Consider the following 16,653-nt stretch of genomic DNA (forward strand, 5'->3'; position numbering starts at 1 on the left):
AAAGGTTAATCCCCAAGTCCCTCAAATCATTGAATCTTTTGCCACTCAGCAAAGTAAGACCAAAGGTGTCTTTATGCTCTCTCCATATTCTGTTGTGTATCTCCAAGAATATGATGAGATGATCTGATGGTGACGAAAACTCAGAGAGAGAGAACAATTTCCTTTCAGAAAGTGAAACTGGGAAATGTAACTAGAAAAATAGTTCTGCAATTGCAAGTAGAGAAGAACATGATGGCCCCTGAAAATGCAGTCTTTCATGCTGTAATGTTTTTATTTACTACAAAAAGATAACAACTACAGGAAGGTATTTTGCAGCAGAGTTATCTTTTTCCAGTGTTACTCTTTTAACTTCATCTGAGTTGTTTTGTGCCACTTGCACAGGAAAGTAGATTAAATTTGGCACATACGATTCCTGCTGGCTATTTCACACTTGGGAAAAGAACCAAGGCTAGGATTATTTTCATGCACAATTCTGAGTGTGTTACATCCCAGCTCTCCGAAATCCCTGCCCATTGAAATAAACTGCTGAGCCCTCTGCAGGGGTCAGTGTTTTGTGAGGTAATATTTGAAGTGAGCCAGCATCCCAGGTTAATGGAGACTGGCCATGGGATTCAAGAAAGTCCACGCTCCTCCCCATTATCTCTTGTCTCTGTTCCTTTATTTAATCTGTGACAGCCTATTAAAAATGGAAGAACCTTGAAACAGAGAGAGATTCTAAATACATCTCCTGAAATGGCAGAGGCTTGAAAAGGCTGCTGTAGTTCATAAAACAGACATGCAAAGTTTCTGTTGCAGCAAAGCCAGAACATGGGAGTGCTCTGGCTGTCCTGTTTGTATGTGCTTCTCATGGTCTCTCACAGAAGATTCACAGGTAAGTATAAGATTCTGTAAATAACCGTATAGGACATTACCTGCACAGTAGGCCTCAAATACGAGGACCCTAATTGAAGTAAAAAAACAGAACATCTTATTTGCTGTAACCATTAGCTATTATAAACCTGGATAGCCTTGCTTTTCATGTAGGGCTCAAATTCCTGTATTAAATTCCTGGCCTCGGTGCACTTTCTGCAACAATAAATCAGTTCCTTGGTCTAAAAATAAATGTACATGAATAACTGTTTCTACTTACCATCTTTGAAATTCCCACCCTCTGACTTTATCAAAGTCACTTTGTCCCAATGCTACAGAACAAAGAAAACAAAAAAATAAAATTACTTTCTTGTGACAGTTAACCTTTGCGTTTTAACGTGCTGTTCCTTGTTTTACTTGTATACAGGAACCTAACAGGAACATGACTTGGTTCTAATCACTCCTTACCTGTCCAGTCTGAGTTCACAAAACTGTAAATTTTTTTCTAATGTGCTACTTTGCAGTCGTCTGTATAACAGGTAACTAACAATACCCTTCACAATTCTGTATCTTTGCGTTAATCACCTACTGTATTTCTGGTTTTGCGTATGGGAAAACAAATGACTATTGCAGCAACACCGCTCAGCAGCAGTAGATACGCTTTCTTTAAATAGTTCTCTCATTGCTTTGTCAGACCCTAGAACTTTAATTGTATTCACTGGATGTATAGTTATCATTATTATTCCTTGTAGTAACGGATAGTTTTATTTCTGTTTCATTTTTGATCTAGCTGCTAAATATAGTAAGCGAAGTTTTTTGCAGATCGTGTGTTATGCAAGAAGTTGTCACTAGCATCACATATGTTCTAAACAGCAGCAGCGTAGGTAAATGGATATAGTCCAGCAGCAGACAAGCTGTTCTTTCCAGTCTCGCATCATATTAGATTTAATTATTAATCATCAGAAACACAGGGCCTCTTCTTACTCCATTAAGAATTTTTTCTTCTACATTTAGAGTTTTAATCAACACAACCCAGAAAAGTATCAAAATATTTTCTGTGTTTTCTTAAACTAGATGCAACTGCCATTTAATATTAACAGTTTGCAGTGATTTTGCAATAAATCCTGCTTGCATCCCTGAGATGAGTAGTTCTAGTAGTGTTTTTGTTATGGGAATAATTAAAATTTACAAATATTAAAGCTTAGGAGGGGAAAAGCTTTTCAGAAGGGAAGGAATCTGGATTTTAGGTGTTTGAGAAATAAGCTGTTTTGTAGCTGCAGAGTTTACAGACTAATCTGCTGATGGCCACAGGCTTGTAATCCAGAACTAAGCCTCTTACATTTTTTGGAGTAACAGTATTTTTAGTTGTGTAGCTACTGTATTAATATATAAATACAAACCAAGGCGGGGATTGAACATCCTGACACTGCAAACAACTGAAGCAGCTGTCCTTGCTTTGAGCAGAGAGGTTGGATAATAGATTTTCCAAGATCCCCTCCAATGTGAGTGATTCTGCGATTCTGTTCCTGAATAACTGTGAGGTGTAAATTGGCCAACTCGGTTCAGCGGCCAATTATACAGTTCTTTTAAAGTTATGATGATAACTACGGAAGTTTCAGTTAAGCAAGTTATTCCATAGTCCTAAACAGCTTTTTGTATTTCCGTCAAACTAACTTTGATATAGGAAAGATGAGCATCGATAGAGTGTAATATTTTTTATCGAATAAGTAAAAGCATGGCTAAATATTATTTTGTTTACATAATTTGTTCCCCTTAAGTCAACAAAACCATGATTTTTTCCTCTAAATTGAATGAAACTGTCATAGAAATTGCTGTTTACTCTACCGTAGTACCACAAAATGAAGGTACCCTGAAACAGGATTTACATCTGGATCTAAGTGCACTGGCCTTTCATACATTGCTCCCGAAGTTAGAGTTTTGCTTTTGACTAGGATATTCATTCTTTTTACATGCACCCTTCGTTAATGGGGTGGTTAACTTGCATGACAGAGCAGCATATTAAGAATGAGATCCAATAGCATACAGTTCAATGTATTAGAAATTAATTCCTATTAATTAATTAATTAATTAGAATTAATTGGAAATTAATAGATTTAGTCAAATCTATTAATTTTATTGATACTGCTTGATGCAGACAGTAATTGGGTACTTTTTTCTATGTATTCTATAGAATATATGTCATTTTCACCAGTCATACAGTGCCAGGGCCATCTGTGTTGAAGGCAAATTTAACTAAATTTGAATTAGGTTTGGAGGTTGTGCTCTGACTTGGGAGTGTATTAAAAATAGTTTTGAAGTGATTCTTTACATACCTTCAGGCAGTTTTACCACTGACATTTATCTAAGGAACAGCTTTTTATTGATTTCTTTTTTTTTTTTAATAGAGGAAAACAAATTCCTGAGAGGGCAGAATTTTTCGTTCAGCTGTGCTGAGATGGTTACCTCAATTTGTAACCATCTCAGATAGATGGTTACATCTATCTGAATAGAAAAAATAGAATAGAAAAAATGAAGGGTGTGTGTGTGGGGAATCTTGCTTTTACCATTGTGGTAAAGGTTATTATCTTATGGTAGGCAAGTAGTAAGTATTTTACTGTGCTCAGCTCTTTCTAACTGGGTTTACTTCATTTTTTGGTGACAATAGTAGCCATGGTCTTGCACACTTACCACTGTGCAAATTCATCCTGTGCAAATTCAGAGCTGCTTCCAACATCAAAGTCTAGTTTAATGCCTCTAGGAAGTGGTTAAATTTTATTTTCTCTTTGAATTTGCATCAGAGAATGAAGGTATTCAGCTACAAATTAAAAGTTGGTATGAGACATTATGAAAAGATCATCACAAACTTTGACTAATTAACCTGCTGCAGCACCTCACAGGAGGAGGTTCTTTCTTTGATAGTACCTGTTTGTAAAAGTAAGTATTACTTAGGTATGTGATATCTTGAACTGTTATAACTTGGGCTTTTACACCAGGTATTGTTAAGTGTGGAAATCTGACTCATAATAATTGACTTGAGAATACACGGGAAGCTGGTAGCATGGCCAGACATGGAGCTCATTTGTTTTTGTCTTCTGCATGTGAGCTGTGATCATTAGAAAAACCTGTTTATCAGTCCCCTATCTTTTGAGTTTGTATGCTCTTTTTTCCTTTTATATGTATTTCCTCCAAAAGTATTTTCAGTGCTATTTCTAAATTCTTCCTTTACCACTCTCTTTTCTCTTCCAGCAGTTCAGTTGTAGAGCTGCTTGCATGATTCTTGTGAATTTTTACATGCCATCACTTCTCATCCCAGTGGAAGATGATCTCTTTCTGCTGGGATTTAACCTTAATAATTACCCTGTTCACACCATTGCTTTCCCCAGTTATTCCAAGAATAATTAAAATGAGAGCATAGACATAACAGAAAAACACTCTCAGTAGAAGCGCTCTCCTTGTGTATTATTAATCCACTTGCAAGTTTCAGTTCATATTTATCCTCTGTCAGGTCTTGAAGCTTCTTGCCAAGCAGTGGGTCTCATTGAAGCTGATACTGAAAATGCCCTGTTGTTGCAGTGCTCTAACTTAGATGTGGAAAAAAAATTAAGTTCTATAAAAATTGCTGATAAGCCTGAAGGTCTGGTCTTTGAAGACCAATTTGATAGGATATTTGGACACGTATATCCCAATCATAACTGGCAGCAATTATATGAAAAATTCATGCAAATTGCAGCCCTTCTTTCTTGATCCAGCATGTTAAAGAAGACAGAGCCCACGTATGAAACTCTGTAGGAGCCTGGGGATCAGAAATTACCATGCTTTCCGGTACTCTTTCTCACACTATGTAACTTTGGTCAGGTCTTTATTATTTCATACATTCAGGATACAAAGATACAAAATGGAAAGATGCAGTATCCTGACAATATTTTGTAACTTCTTTATTGTTGTCTTTGTTGTTGATACAGAGCAGAATAGCCAAATTTCAGTAAAGGAAAAATAGTTACAGGATTGAGAGCATTGCTCAAATCTTTAGAGAACTGTTAAACTACTGTGATGAGAGTATATATTTTCAGAAGTAGAGAGGAATTCTAGTACTGGAAATGCATGAAATGAGTCAAACACATTTTTCAAAACAGGAAGCATTAATAATTCATAAATGTTAATCTTTGAACATTAGTGTTTTTCAAGAAGGTTTTTAAGTGACAGCTGAATTGATAAATTGCCCCCTCTCACTGAAGTAGGACAGGATTATTTTTTTTTTAAATAACTTTAAATGATTGTGCTATTTCATTAATTTTTTTCATTCTCTGAATCTTTCTGTTCATGAATGAAATATAATGAGGCAGCAATAAATACTTTAATTAGCCTTTTGTAGCACAAGTATAGAACTACATGCCTGTGAAGAATGGGAGCACATTCACTGTACCCGTTGTGCACATGTGATGTATTCGGATGGTAATATCAAACAAGCAGAAATGCTGGACTTGGCTCTTGACATGAATATACATAGTTTCTGCTTATTATTGAGATTATCACACTTGATGGGACTGGGAATAGATTATAGCATATTATTGAGGGATGTCGTGTGATTCTGTTAAAACCTTCCAGTTTGCAGCCGTACTGTGCCAGGTTTAAATCTAGCAATGTTTTAGATAGAAGTAGTTCTGCCTATGATATCTTCAGCTGCCATTTGATTTCTGTTTAAATTGGAACTTGTACTTTTTAATTTTTTTTTTTTTCACATAGGGTTATTTTTTAAATTAGGATTTGAAGGATTTGTTTCCAATTTGTTTTGTTGTAGGACATGTAAATACCTTTCAGTACAGCCTCAGGAGTGTGGGAGGTGGTGAGAACAGCACCAGGGCTAGTTTGGGACTTGATTCATTTCAACTGCGGCAACACTGGTTTACATACATGTCAAACAGCTGCTGCAGCTTTTCTCATAAAGAACGTTGTTTCAACCCTGGATTGGTGTATTTGACATAGATGATTTTGCTGTGGGGTGAGGTGAAGAGTCCTGCCTGTCCAGGCTGTGATGAAGAAAGCAGTATCGCAGCAGAGCAGCTGGCTCCTTCGTCTCTCTGAATTAAAAAGTTATATGGAATTTTCCTGAGACTCCATGTTTGTCTTCTGAATTGTCACAAAAAAGCTTTAAATATGCTTTGACAGGCCAAGACAACATCCATTGGGCATGAAGGATGTGCCTGTTGATTAGGAGACGCAGGGGTAAAAAACGATCATGGAGATATTTTCTGAAAAGAAAGTGACTGTGATGCTTTTTCCAGACAAGAGAGCTTGTTAAGTGTCAGCTAGAGAAGCAACTTAGAGGCAACATGGTGGATGGAAGTGCTGAGACTCTCCTCAGACCAGTACAGCAACAGTTCAGGCCCCTCAGGCTCCAACTTTCCATCTATTGGGCCTAAGGCAAACACAGGCTCTCCATTCATGATCCAGAAGCCAATTATGTGAACAATAGTGTCGGAGTGGGAGACGGACCCGGAGTAACGATGAGTCTCGATGTGAGTATGATCGTTCTCGTTTATTCAGATTACTTGACAGGTTTATATAGAAGCTAAGCAAAGCACGCACTAGCAACAATTATTCCATTGGACAACTAAGCTTGTCCACACGTTTAAAGCAGTTATATGATTGGTACAAGGTCGCCGTTCACGCACTGCTCACGTGAGGGGTCTATCGGTATTTGCCAGACTTGGTTCCTCTTATCTTGTTTACCAAGTGCTCCTTCTGCTTACTTCCTGTTCTCAAGGAAGTTTCACCGTGACCTCTGGTTCCTAAGCCCTATCAAAGGCTGGATTGCTCACATCAATCAAGTCGTGTCCTTTGTCACTTAACCATTCTTCCACACAATAGTGCAGTCAGGGAAGGAAAACAAGGCTGCCTAGGCCAAAAGACTGGTTGCCAAATTGCCCAGACATTCACTGGGTACCAACATTGTATAGCTTTGAGGGTGAGGAAAGAATTCAAGGATGAGCAGAAAGATTTATTGCGGGAGGCTATATTTGAGAACTACAGTTACTATTGGTTTTCTAGTCTGCTTTGTCTACTGTCATTGCATGGCTTCCTCTCTGCTCTCAGTAGTTATACTAGTAGTATTGATTTAATCCTTTCAGTCTTCAGAGAGCTGTTTGAATAATAATGAGGTAATCCTCCTGACCCCTGGAGAGAAAGATAAGCATTATTAAAAATAAACAGTCCTTCTCCAGAAAAGACAGATTTGGCAGCAATGCTGAGGGGAAGGGGAAGTTCATGCCTGAAGTTGGGGCATGTCATTAGCCCATGTTCTGTTTGGAAGAGGAGCTGTTGATAAGGGAGGAGGAGTGGAGTGAAGAAGAGGATGGCGAAGCAGCAGGCCAGGTAGAGGCCAAGCGTCAGTGGTGTCTTCACAGTCCCAGGCAGAAGTTCACTTGCGGGCTGTGCCACTGGACAGCTCAGAGGATTTTCAGGATTTTCTTACTCTTGCCTTCATGTCTACTTTCCTCCTCCTATTTTAGTGCCTCCTAGTTTTGTCTTGCCTCAAAGAAGATAATGTATTTGCTGCTGAGACTTGTATGTTTTTACGGGTTCTGGCATAGAGATGCCTTGATCCTGATGAAAATTTGAGATCCAATTGTGGTGTTGGTGTTTCATAGACAGGTTTTCTCCCTGTGACGCTACTGCGATCTCTGGCTACCCAGCTGGATGCCAGCCTGGGTAATTACAAGGTGTTTTGTCGTATCAGCACTGTTCCGTTCTCCCAGTTTTCCCCACCCTGGTGATTTTGCTCAAGGTTGAAAAGATAAAGTGTCAGCAGTAGGGTAAAGAAATATTGGATGGTTATGCTCTCACCTAAAGCTCAGATCCCTCGTGAGTGAGGCCGTTTGTCAGTAGCTTCTTGTTTTATAACTGCTTTATGTTGTTACACAATTATCTCAGCATCAGGCCAGTTCTTTATTCGCTTTATACCGACACTCCTTCAATGTCTCTAGTGATGCGGTGTCAGCTAGCACCAGAGGAGGTACGATCAAGGGTATTTACGCAGTTGAGTGTGAATGTATTTTCTGCATGAAGGAATTACATACATGTGCAATTACTTACAGGGCGCTGAAGGGAATCTTGTATGAATTCAATATACGAAGATGCGCACTACATAAAACATGAACTCAAATCTGTTTTGCCCTGGTTATACAGTGTTACAGACCTCTGTGCTACAGAAAGGTATTCTCATTCCTGGTGTACAGTTGGAGGATCTCATCTCTCTAGTGATTCATTTGATATATCTCATGTACAGAGGTATATGAGTATTAATCCAGGCCATTAAAACATACCATACTTCTATTATTTTATATGCAGTAACTACATACAAGGACAACATAATAAATTATAAAATGTATTCCAGTTCATAAAATTCACCATTCTATTGCTCTGCCCAGGGTGACTATTAACAGTTACAGTCACTTCTGTGGAAAGCTGAGGAGCTGTGTATGACTAGTAATGCATATATAATACAAAACGTGTCTTTCAGTAGACCCTCACAGCAAATTCAGTGAGGAACCAAATTTCCGCAATTCCCTTCCCTTCCCTTCCTTTCTTCACTTTCCACTGTTAGACGCTGTCTTGAATGTGGTGTGTTATGACTAATGACATTTCAGTCATTGATTACTATAGCAATATAATGCATCCAGCCATTAGGATTTCATAGTGTATATATCTGCAGCATGAGAGTGTAATTATCTGCTGGCTTTCCAGAATCACTGGCAATATGACTAATGTTGAAAGCTTTTTTTATGTCTTTCTTTCTCCTTCTTGTTTTAATATAAACCCTATGTGGAATGTGAGGCTCTGGTAATGACTCACTGGGCAATGAGGCAGCAATCTCAGACACTGTAACGTGATGCAGAAAAAGGTCATACACTTGCTTTCATAACAGGATTATTCATTCATTCATTAAAAATTAAACGTGTGGGAGCACATCATGCATTCAATTTGGCAAGTACTGGTGAGTACTGTCTTGTAGTTTCTTAAGTCCTCATCAGTTTGTGTGAGATGAAGTTACTCCAAATTAAGTCTTGTCTTATTTAGTGGCATTTATACCTGAAGTTAGTTAATTGTTCCTATTGGAGACAAGTGCCGTAAGGAGGCACATAGTGTTTCAGAATCATGGCTGTATCTTAATGGAGTGATGGTTGCGTTTTTTTGTTTTTTAAGTCTTTGCAATGAGCTTATATTTAAAAGAAAAACATGAAGTTCTATATTATTTACCTCTTTTTACGTAGAAGTTGCTGGTTTTTTATTGTACTGTTAAAAGTTTTGGGTTTTTTTGAAGTGGAGTCATGCAGAAACGTCAGTGTGCTCCAAAGTCTTGTGATATAGCTACCTATTTCAGCCCGATAGCATTATTGTGGGTTTTTTTCACTGATGTCCCATGCTAGAATGCAGCTAAGAAAGGATTGGTTAGTCAGACCTGAATGTGGTACTATGGAATTAAGTTAAAACAGCTGTAGTAGGGTACACAAGAAAGCCTGTCTAGTCTATTGTATGGCTCCCTTGGCCAGTATCAGATGCCTGTGAAAGAATCTAAAAATAGGGTGAGCATATAGTGGCAGACTGTGACTCAGGGTTGTCTTGAGTTAGAGGTGATATTTTTGAGGTTAATAGCCTTCAGCAGATTCCTCTCTATGTGAATTTGCCTAATCATACTAGGACTTAGTGTTGACTTACGACATCCACAGCAACGTGAAGCATGGAGTTTCACAGTCTGAGGAAACAGTGTACGAAGAATTCTCTCCTATTGCTGATTCTGAATCTGTTGTTTGATAACTTAATTTCATGCCACATACTTCTTTTATTTTAAAAACAGGGAAGAGTGTTTTCCTTTTCACTTTTGAGTATGCCACTCATTTTATGGATCTCCAGCATATCTCTAACTCAGACAGCTCTTTTCTAGGCTAAAAAAAAAAAAAAATTCTCAGTCTGTGCAGTTCTTTCACGTAAGGAATCTGTATGTGCTTTGGAACCTTCTTACCGCCCTTTTCTGTAACTTTTCTAGCTGTAAGATGTTAAGATGAGAACCAGAACTACATGTAATATTCATAAAGTGGTTGTGCCATGAATTTATACAGTGACGTAATTAGTCTTTCCATTTCTATAACTTTCCCAGTACTTGACAACTTAGGACTTGGTTTTTTCCTCCCCATAATAATAACAACTGTCTCCCATTCCCAGATTGTTTAGAATGTTATTGACCTGATTTTTATTTTTGTTGATGTAGGAATATACAAGTGACATGATAAACTTTGAGGTAATGGCATCAGTTACCGTAAAACTTTGCAGATGTAACCAAGTCATATTTGAGGCCATAACCTTGATAAGCATCGGAAAGAATTTAGAGCCTATTTACAGTTCAATGTTCTAACTGATTTTTGTTGTTCATGAGCTGGGTAGCAAGTCAGGTTGGTTTTATAATCCAAATGTAGATAGAGCTGCATTGTACTTGCACATCAGCAGACATACAAGATTTCTATGTTTACTTTTCTTTAATTGCAGGTATTTATGAGCCGCCATTTCTTGTATTATTGTGGTGAACCTACTCTGGATGTGAAGATTGCCTTTTGTCAGGTGTGTGTTCCTTACAGGTAAAACAAGGTACAGTAAATACTTGTACTTCATTTTTGCAGTTCATGCCATAATAAAAGAAAAAGTAGAAGTGAATTGCAGCATCTTACTGCGAGTAACTGGTTATAAGAATGAGAGTCAATATAAAAAAATAGAAGAATGCATCACAAAAATTACTTTTCTTTTTATTTTGAAGTTTATTTTGTAGTTTGCTCTTCATGATTTTTAATTTTGTTTTGCTAAAATGTCAGTTAGTGTTCTGAGATTTTTTTTTTAGGTAAAAATAATAGAAAACAGTTTGCAAACAGAAAAAATGTTGGCTGTACTTCCAATAAACTTAATGATAAATCAAACAACATAAATGTATGTACACAGGTGCTTTCACAGAAATATGCAAATTAAAACTATTTTATCTTACCCTCTGTTTTTGTGAGACAGAGCATTTTACACTGTAGCCTGTGACTACAGTTTTCTGTGCCTTAGTGTACCTTTACTAGAAGTGAAGGGAGGGTAATTAAAATTGTGGGGTTTGTCTTGTCTCCAGTTGAACACCACGTGCTGTGCAGATTCTGGAGTCATGAGACTGCACTATAGCCAATTCTGTCTTTCTAAATTACCCTTGAAACTGTTTTGTCACAATGCTTGGAAGTCTACGAGGCTAACTTTGTGATACGAAGGAAAAAGTGTATTGATTTGTCCAGTTTTTGGTTCTCTTGGTTAGATTAAGTTAGTTAACATACATATGTGTCACAAATCTGTGTGCACGTTTTTCCATCATGAATGAAAGAGGACTTTTTTGCTCACTTCTGAACCGTGTTTTGTGTTTGAATTCTGTCTCTTCATAAGCTTTTTGGTGAGACGGGACACCAGTAATCTAAGTAGCTGGAGGGACATTAGGGACATTCTTCATTTTTTGAGGGGTGAGAACAATGCTGCATTCTTAGAAATGGAGTTGTGGTAAACACTGTTTTTTTCCCTTTATGGGCTCCAAGTAAGTAAAAGTACAATTCTAAAAAAAAAAAGAGGCTATCACTTGTATGTAAGCATTTAACACAAAACAGTGACAGGTGTTGGGAGGTTTGTTTTGTGTTTTTTAACTCAAGAGTACTAAATATTTGTTCTGCTGAGAAGGTTGGCTTTGCACTTAGTAAATCATCAGCTCTAGGATGGATCTTGGCTATTCAGTTTGATAATCTGTTTAACTGTCTTTTCTGTCTTTTTATCTCCTGTTATTCATGTGCATATGTTTATCTAACTGGCTTAATTCTTCCACTGTTTTTGAGAGAAGAAAGGATTTTGTCAAACAATATTTTTGTAATTTTTTGAGAGTTCGCTTGCAAAAAAAAAAAAAAAACAAAATTTTGCAAAAATTGCAAAAAAGGGTTTTCCTTCAGATTGTATGAAAAAGACGTTATTGATGAAGTTACTTTCACTGTGCAGAATACAGTTTTTTGCATAGCTCTGCTTGCCAACTTTACTCTCCCTTTTACTTAGACCAAAGCAGAGCTGTACAGAAACATTTCTGTTTTACACGTGCAGAGGAAAGGTACTTTTAATCACTTCCTTTTATGTTCAGTGCTCCTTTAGTCTTGGCATCAATAAGTGCGTGACCATGTATAGCCAGTGTTTTCTGTCACTGCACTCCGGGTTCTTGATTTAGTGGAAATGTGCCACTGTAATTATTCTTTTGCTGTTACCCTGAATTAATAAAAGGTGTTCAGAGGCACATAGAGAATCAAACATATTTACAATGTTTTTGTTAAAGTATATATGATTAAATAAACAGCATTTTTGATTAATTTTTATCACTGAATGAAACTGATTCATGTTTAACACCTACAGCAGGTACCCAAAGAGGAGTCATCCAATAAATACATATAAGAGATACTATCCTGACATTGCAGGAAACAAGATTCTATCCTTCAAGCACTTATTGCACAAATACCTTTTCAAGGTCTTCAGATCTTCAGATTTATTCTCCTGAGAATAAAAGCTGGATCAGGCTTCATGTTAATTTATTCTCTCCATAAAGATAGGCCTTGATCCAAATAACAGTTAAGCACATAGTTAGCTTTAAGAACAAGAACAGTCTCTAAATTAAGTGTTTTGTTGCATTAAGACCGTAGCTGTCATGGATGCTGTTCATTTGTATTACATAGGGCAGGATGTGGGTTATATCTGTATCCTGGTAATACTTGGTCCAACCATGTAGATCTTTATTTAGAGACTATTCAACAGTTTCCAGGTAGTAATATTTTTTATTCTATGCTTATTCATAATGCTAATGTGGAAATCAAATGCCCTGTGATTTACTAGTAATTCTTCTGCTCTAAGTGTAAAGTTCCTTTGTACCTTTGGGAAACTTCTATCAGCTGAATCAGCAAATCTAAGAGGTTCAGGTACTACTGTTAACAAAAGATGATGATGTGACAGCAGAATGGTTATCATCAGCAAGAGGTAGATACTGCCACTCAAATCTTGAAGTGTCTACAACTGACAAGGATCTCATCAGTATTTAGACAACAGACCACAAAAATGTAGTTTCCAGTGAACATAATTCAACTCAGTAATTTTTTCATGTGGTTCACAAATGCAAAAACTGTTTCTACTATATAAGCATGCAACAGATATTGGAAAAAGTCAGTGTGGTATAGTTTGATCCTGTCCTGTTGACCTGTTAAGATGAGAGCCTCTAGTGATGGTGTACTAGAATATACAATTTATCTAATGGACTATTGCAATTTTGTGACTCATGTTTACCGTGTAGAATAGAAGTCCTGCTTCCATTTGGAATTTGTGCATCACTGCAGACTTCCTACAAAATACAGAATTGTGCTGTAGTGTCTTTTATAAAGGTACAATACTGAAGAGTACTCCAATGATTGTTACTACTGTGGACATTTTTTTCTTGTAATAAATATTTTGTGGCAATTTCTCTCTCATGGCCTAAAAGGCATAGCTTTATGTGCTATGAAAGAAAGTGACATATACCTAATTATAGGCTGTTCCTCTTGACACAGAGCTTATGTCATTGAGTATACTAGTTTTATATGATTAAATGCTAATTTAGCAGGAATAGAATCTTAAGGATTTCCAACTTAAGGAAAAAAGAAAAGCCCTTCCTGAGAAATACTCAGTAGCATAAGTGGGGTAAATATGCCTTCCCCTGGTCGTCCGTCCGTCCGTTGTCCGTGTGTCCCGTCCGTCCGTCCCCCCCTGTCCCCCCCCGCAGTATAAAAATACCTAAGTCTGGCATTACTGTACATTGCTAGCCAAATCATGTTCTGAAACAGCCATCTTTTTTAAGGCTGAGGAAAAGGACATCTGCTTTTCTAGCTTAATAGAAAGGTAGGACAAGAAGATTTCTTTTTTAGGCTTATAGAATTTCGTTAGACTTTTGTAAGGCTGATATCACCAACATGTTTTATCTGTAGGACCCTATACATTCTTATTGAAGTACAGCGTAATGCAAAGTAGTATATTCTGAGTAGAATAGGACATTAAAGTTTAAGTGCTGAATAATAGCTAACAATGTCTAAAGGATACCCGACTGCTTCATCCACATTTTCCTTCATTTAATTTTTCAATTTTTTTTTCTAATCAACATTAAGATGTGTATAGCCTGTCAGAATTTTCAAGTTTTCTAAACTGTAGCTGCATAGGATACCTTTATTTAGAATACACTTCTACAAATTTTTTACTTGGAACAGTAGTCCTGAATTTTCTTGTCTTTGAAAAACACATCTTTATTATTAGAATTTGTATGTCACAGTATTTCCGTAGTGCTGCAACAATTAATTTTTTTAACAGAAAAGCAGGACATGGGATTACTGAGATGAGGTATTGGGGACCTGGCCATGCACGTTAAGAAATGTGAATCGGGAATGTAAATTCACATGCTAGTTCTTTGGTACGGCATCATCAGTAGTCTTTATTGCCCATTTAAACCATTTCACGTCAGCGTTTTTGCATACTGAAATTGGAATTGGTGCTGTACTGATGCCACTGGAAGAAAACCTTAGAATGAAATTTTAGTTTGCATGTTGAGGGTATTTTTGCAAACTTCTACTCAATTTGTGCTTTTAAAAAAACCCAAACCAGAAAGATTTTAAAAGCTTTAATTTCTGTCTAGATATCTTTCCCCCCCCGTATTCTGCTAACTTGCTTTATTTCCATGGCATGCTTACCTGTCTTGAACAAAACATGTATAGACTTCCTAGATGCAATATTGCATCAATAACCATTTAAAAATCACATGATTTTAGAAAAGTTTTCATTTTACATACAGAAAAGACCAGCTTTATTAATTGCATTGCTCTCCATTGATTCATTGATTCACCTGGTCTGTTTTTAAATTTTATCCTAGCTTAGATAGACCAGTTTAATTACAACTAATGCTTTAATCAGATTGGATGGAGTTACTACTTTGACCATTAAAGAAAGTGTCTTGATGCAGAATGTCCTATAATTATGCCTTCTGTCCAATGGGAGATTAATTGGTATTCATAAGGCATCAACGAGCAGTGACCTATATCTTAGATTTCTAGGACTAAAATGATACTTCATAGTATCAAGACCTGTCTATTTCTAACAAAAGGTGTGATTAAATTATTCAGTTCCTTATAGTCTTTACTTATAAAAGGGAGAATCTTTTCATTAGCTCTTGTGTTCACAGCAAATACTGTAACTATATAATTATATTGAGAAATTAAATTTGTTGAATACTTCATCTGTACAGTTGTTATGTGCTTCTTCTTTACCCTTCTTTTTAAAAGAAGCCATGATGTGCATTGGGGCATAGCATTTTGTGTAGTCAGTCTTCTTGCTGCCCTGCTTGCATACTAGGAGAAAGCTTCTTAAACAATACCCAGTATTTCAGTGTAATTCCAGTTTCCTGAGAAGTGTAAACCATTTGAAATATACTGTATTATCAATATATGCAATAAATACAGAGAAGCAGTTAATCCCATCTTGGTTCTCCTATGCTCTTAACACACTGTGCTTCTATATTCCCTTCACTACTGTTGATAAATTGAGTGTACTTTTCATTTCTTAGTGTTGCGATGTTTTGGCCAACTTTTAGTGATCCCATTTCTCTTTCCTAATCTTAATTGTATCTTGCTTTTTCCCATGTTATTGCTTCTTTTTCAAATCTAGGGCCTCAGAACAAACTGATTAATATAAACTGCAGTGTTTCCTCTCTTCCTATTTCTCCTGCGAGTTCGATGTGGCTGCTGCCATCGCTTTCCTCTGTTTTGGACACAGTTCCACAGTGAGTCTGTGCTAGCTTCCTATCTCTGGAGCTGTGCCTGAATGAGATGTTTCCAAACGTCTTTACTGTAGCTTTCTCACCTACTCTTAAATCTTTCCTTCCTGTATTTTTGGCTATATTTTCCATTTGGATCACTGATTAAGTTCCTGTCCATAAAGAAACCTCACTCTCAAGGAATCTTTTCTCTCAGTGTTTCTTGTTCAGTCTTCTTGTCCTTACCTTCTTTGGTACAATGTCCAGGGTTGGATATTACCTGTGTGTCAGTGTTGAATTCTTCAGGCATCGGGGGAATGAGGAATCATTTTGAACTAGTTGTTTTGTTGTGCAGGTACTCACATATTGCTCATCTCTTAGAAGTCTGGCCTGGAACGAAGCAGACACCTTTGGGTCACAGTGACTTCTGAGCAACACGTGATACCACAGTTACAAATGAACTACAACAATATTGTGCCTGTAAGAAAGAGCAATTAAAAGTAGTTAAACTGAACATGTGGAGGACAAGTGAAGAATATGTAAATAGTGCTTTGTTTTGTGTTTTGAGTAGATAGTGATGTAAAGGAAACAGAAGGTAGTCCTGCTGCTTCTTGTGTAATCAGAACTAGGTAAGACCCAGTTCTGAAGCTGCTGGGTTTTTGGTTTTTGGCTGGGTTTAATCTCAGAAGAGGCTAAACAAGGACAGTGTGTTTAAACAAAAAACCCCCAACCAGCATTTATGAATATTTTACTCTATCTAATAAGTTGTTTTAATACGATGTTTTAAAATAGAGTGAACAAAGCAAATTAGTAAAAAGGTCAATGATTAATCAATCAAGGTTGAGTTGTTTGCAAAGGGTCAGTTGGCTGCTTGAAAGGCTGACTTCATAAAGGAGGGGGGTAGATTGGGGGCTAGGACAAGACTGCTGGAGACAGATTAAAAGAAGGCA

The 16,653-nt window shown here is 37.0% G+C and overlaps 1 protein-coding gene across 12 annotated transcripts in view; it reads left to right on the forward strand.

Moving 5' to 3' along the window:
- Positions 1–16,653, forward strand: part of MAPK10 (mitogen-activated protein kinase 10) — a 181,625-nt gene that overhangs the window by 76,848 nt on the left and 88,124 nt on the right. For 6 of the 12 annotated variants that reach the window (XR_012775595.1, XR_012775594.1, XR_012775596.1 and 3 more), the window contains exons 1-2: positions 8,809–8,842; positions 10,390–10,461. The exons of 1 other annotated variant lie outside the window; for it this stretch is intronic. Coding sequence is in view for 6 of the 11 variants with exons in the window: in XM_075500876.1 (XP_075356991.1) it covers positions 8,819–8,842; positions 10,390–10,461 (96 nt within the window). In the remaining 5 variants the exon portion in view is untranslated. Of the gene's footprint in view, positions 1–8,808; positions 8,843–10,389; positions 10,489–13,241; positions 13,314–16,653 lie in introns of those variants that run through there. 5 more of the 12 variants (XM_075500878.1, XM_075500879.1, XM_075500880.1 and 2 more) reach the window with 4 other exon arrangements.

The sequence above is a fragment of the Mycteria americana genome, chromosome 4 (genome assembly GCF_035582795.1).
Source record: "Mycteria americana isolate JAX WOST 10 ecotype Jacksonville Zoo and Gardens chromosome 4, USCA_MyAme_1.0, whole genome shotgun sequence".
Classification (NCBI taxonomy): domain Eukaryota; kingdom Metazoa; phylum Chordata; class Aves; order Ciconiiformes; family Ciconiidae; genus Mycteria; species Mycteria americana.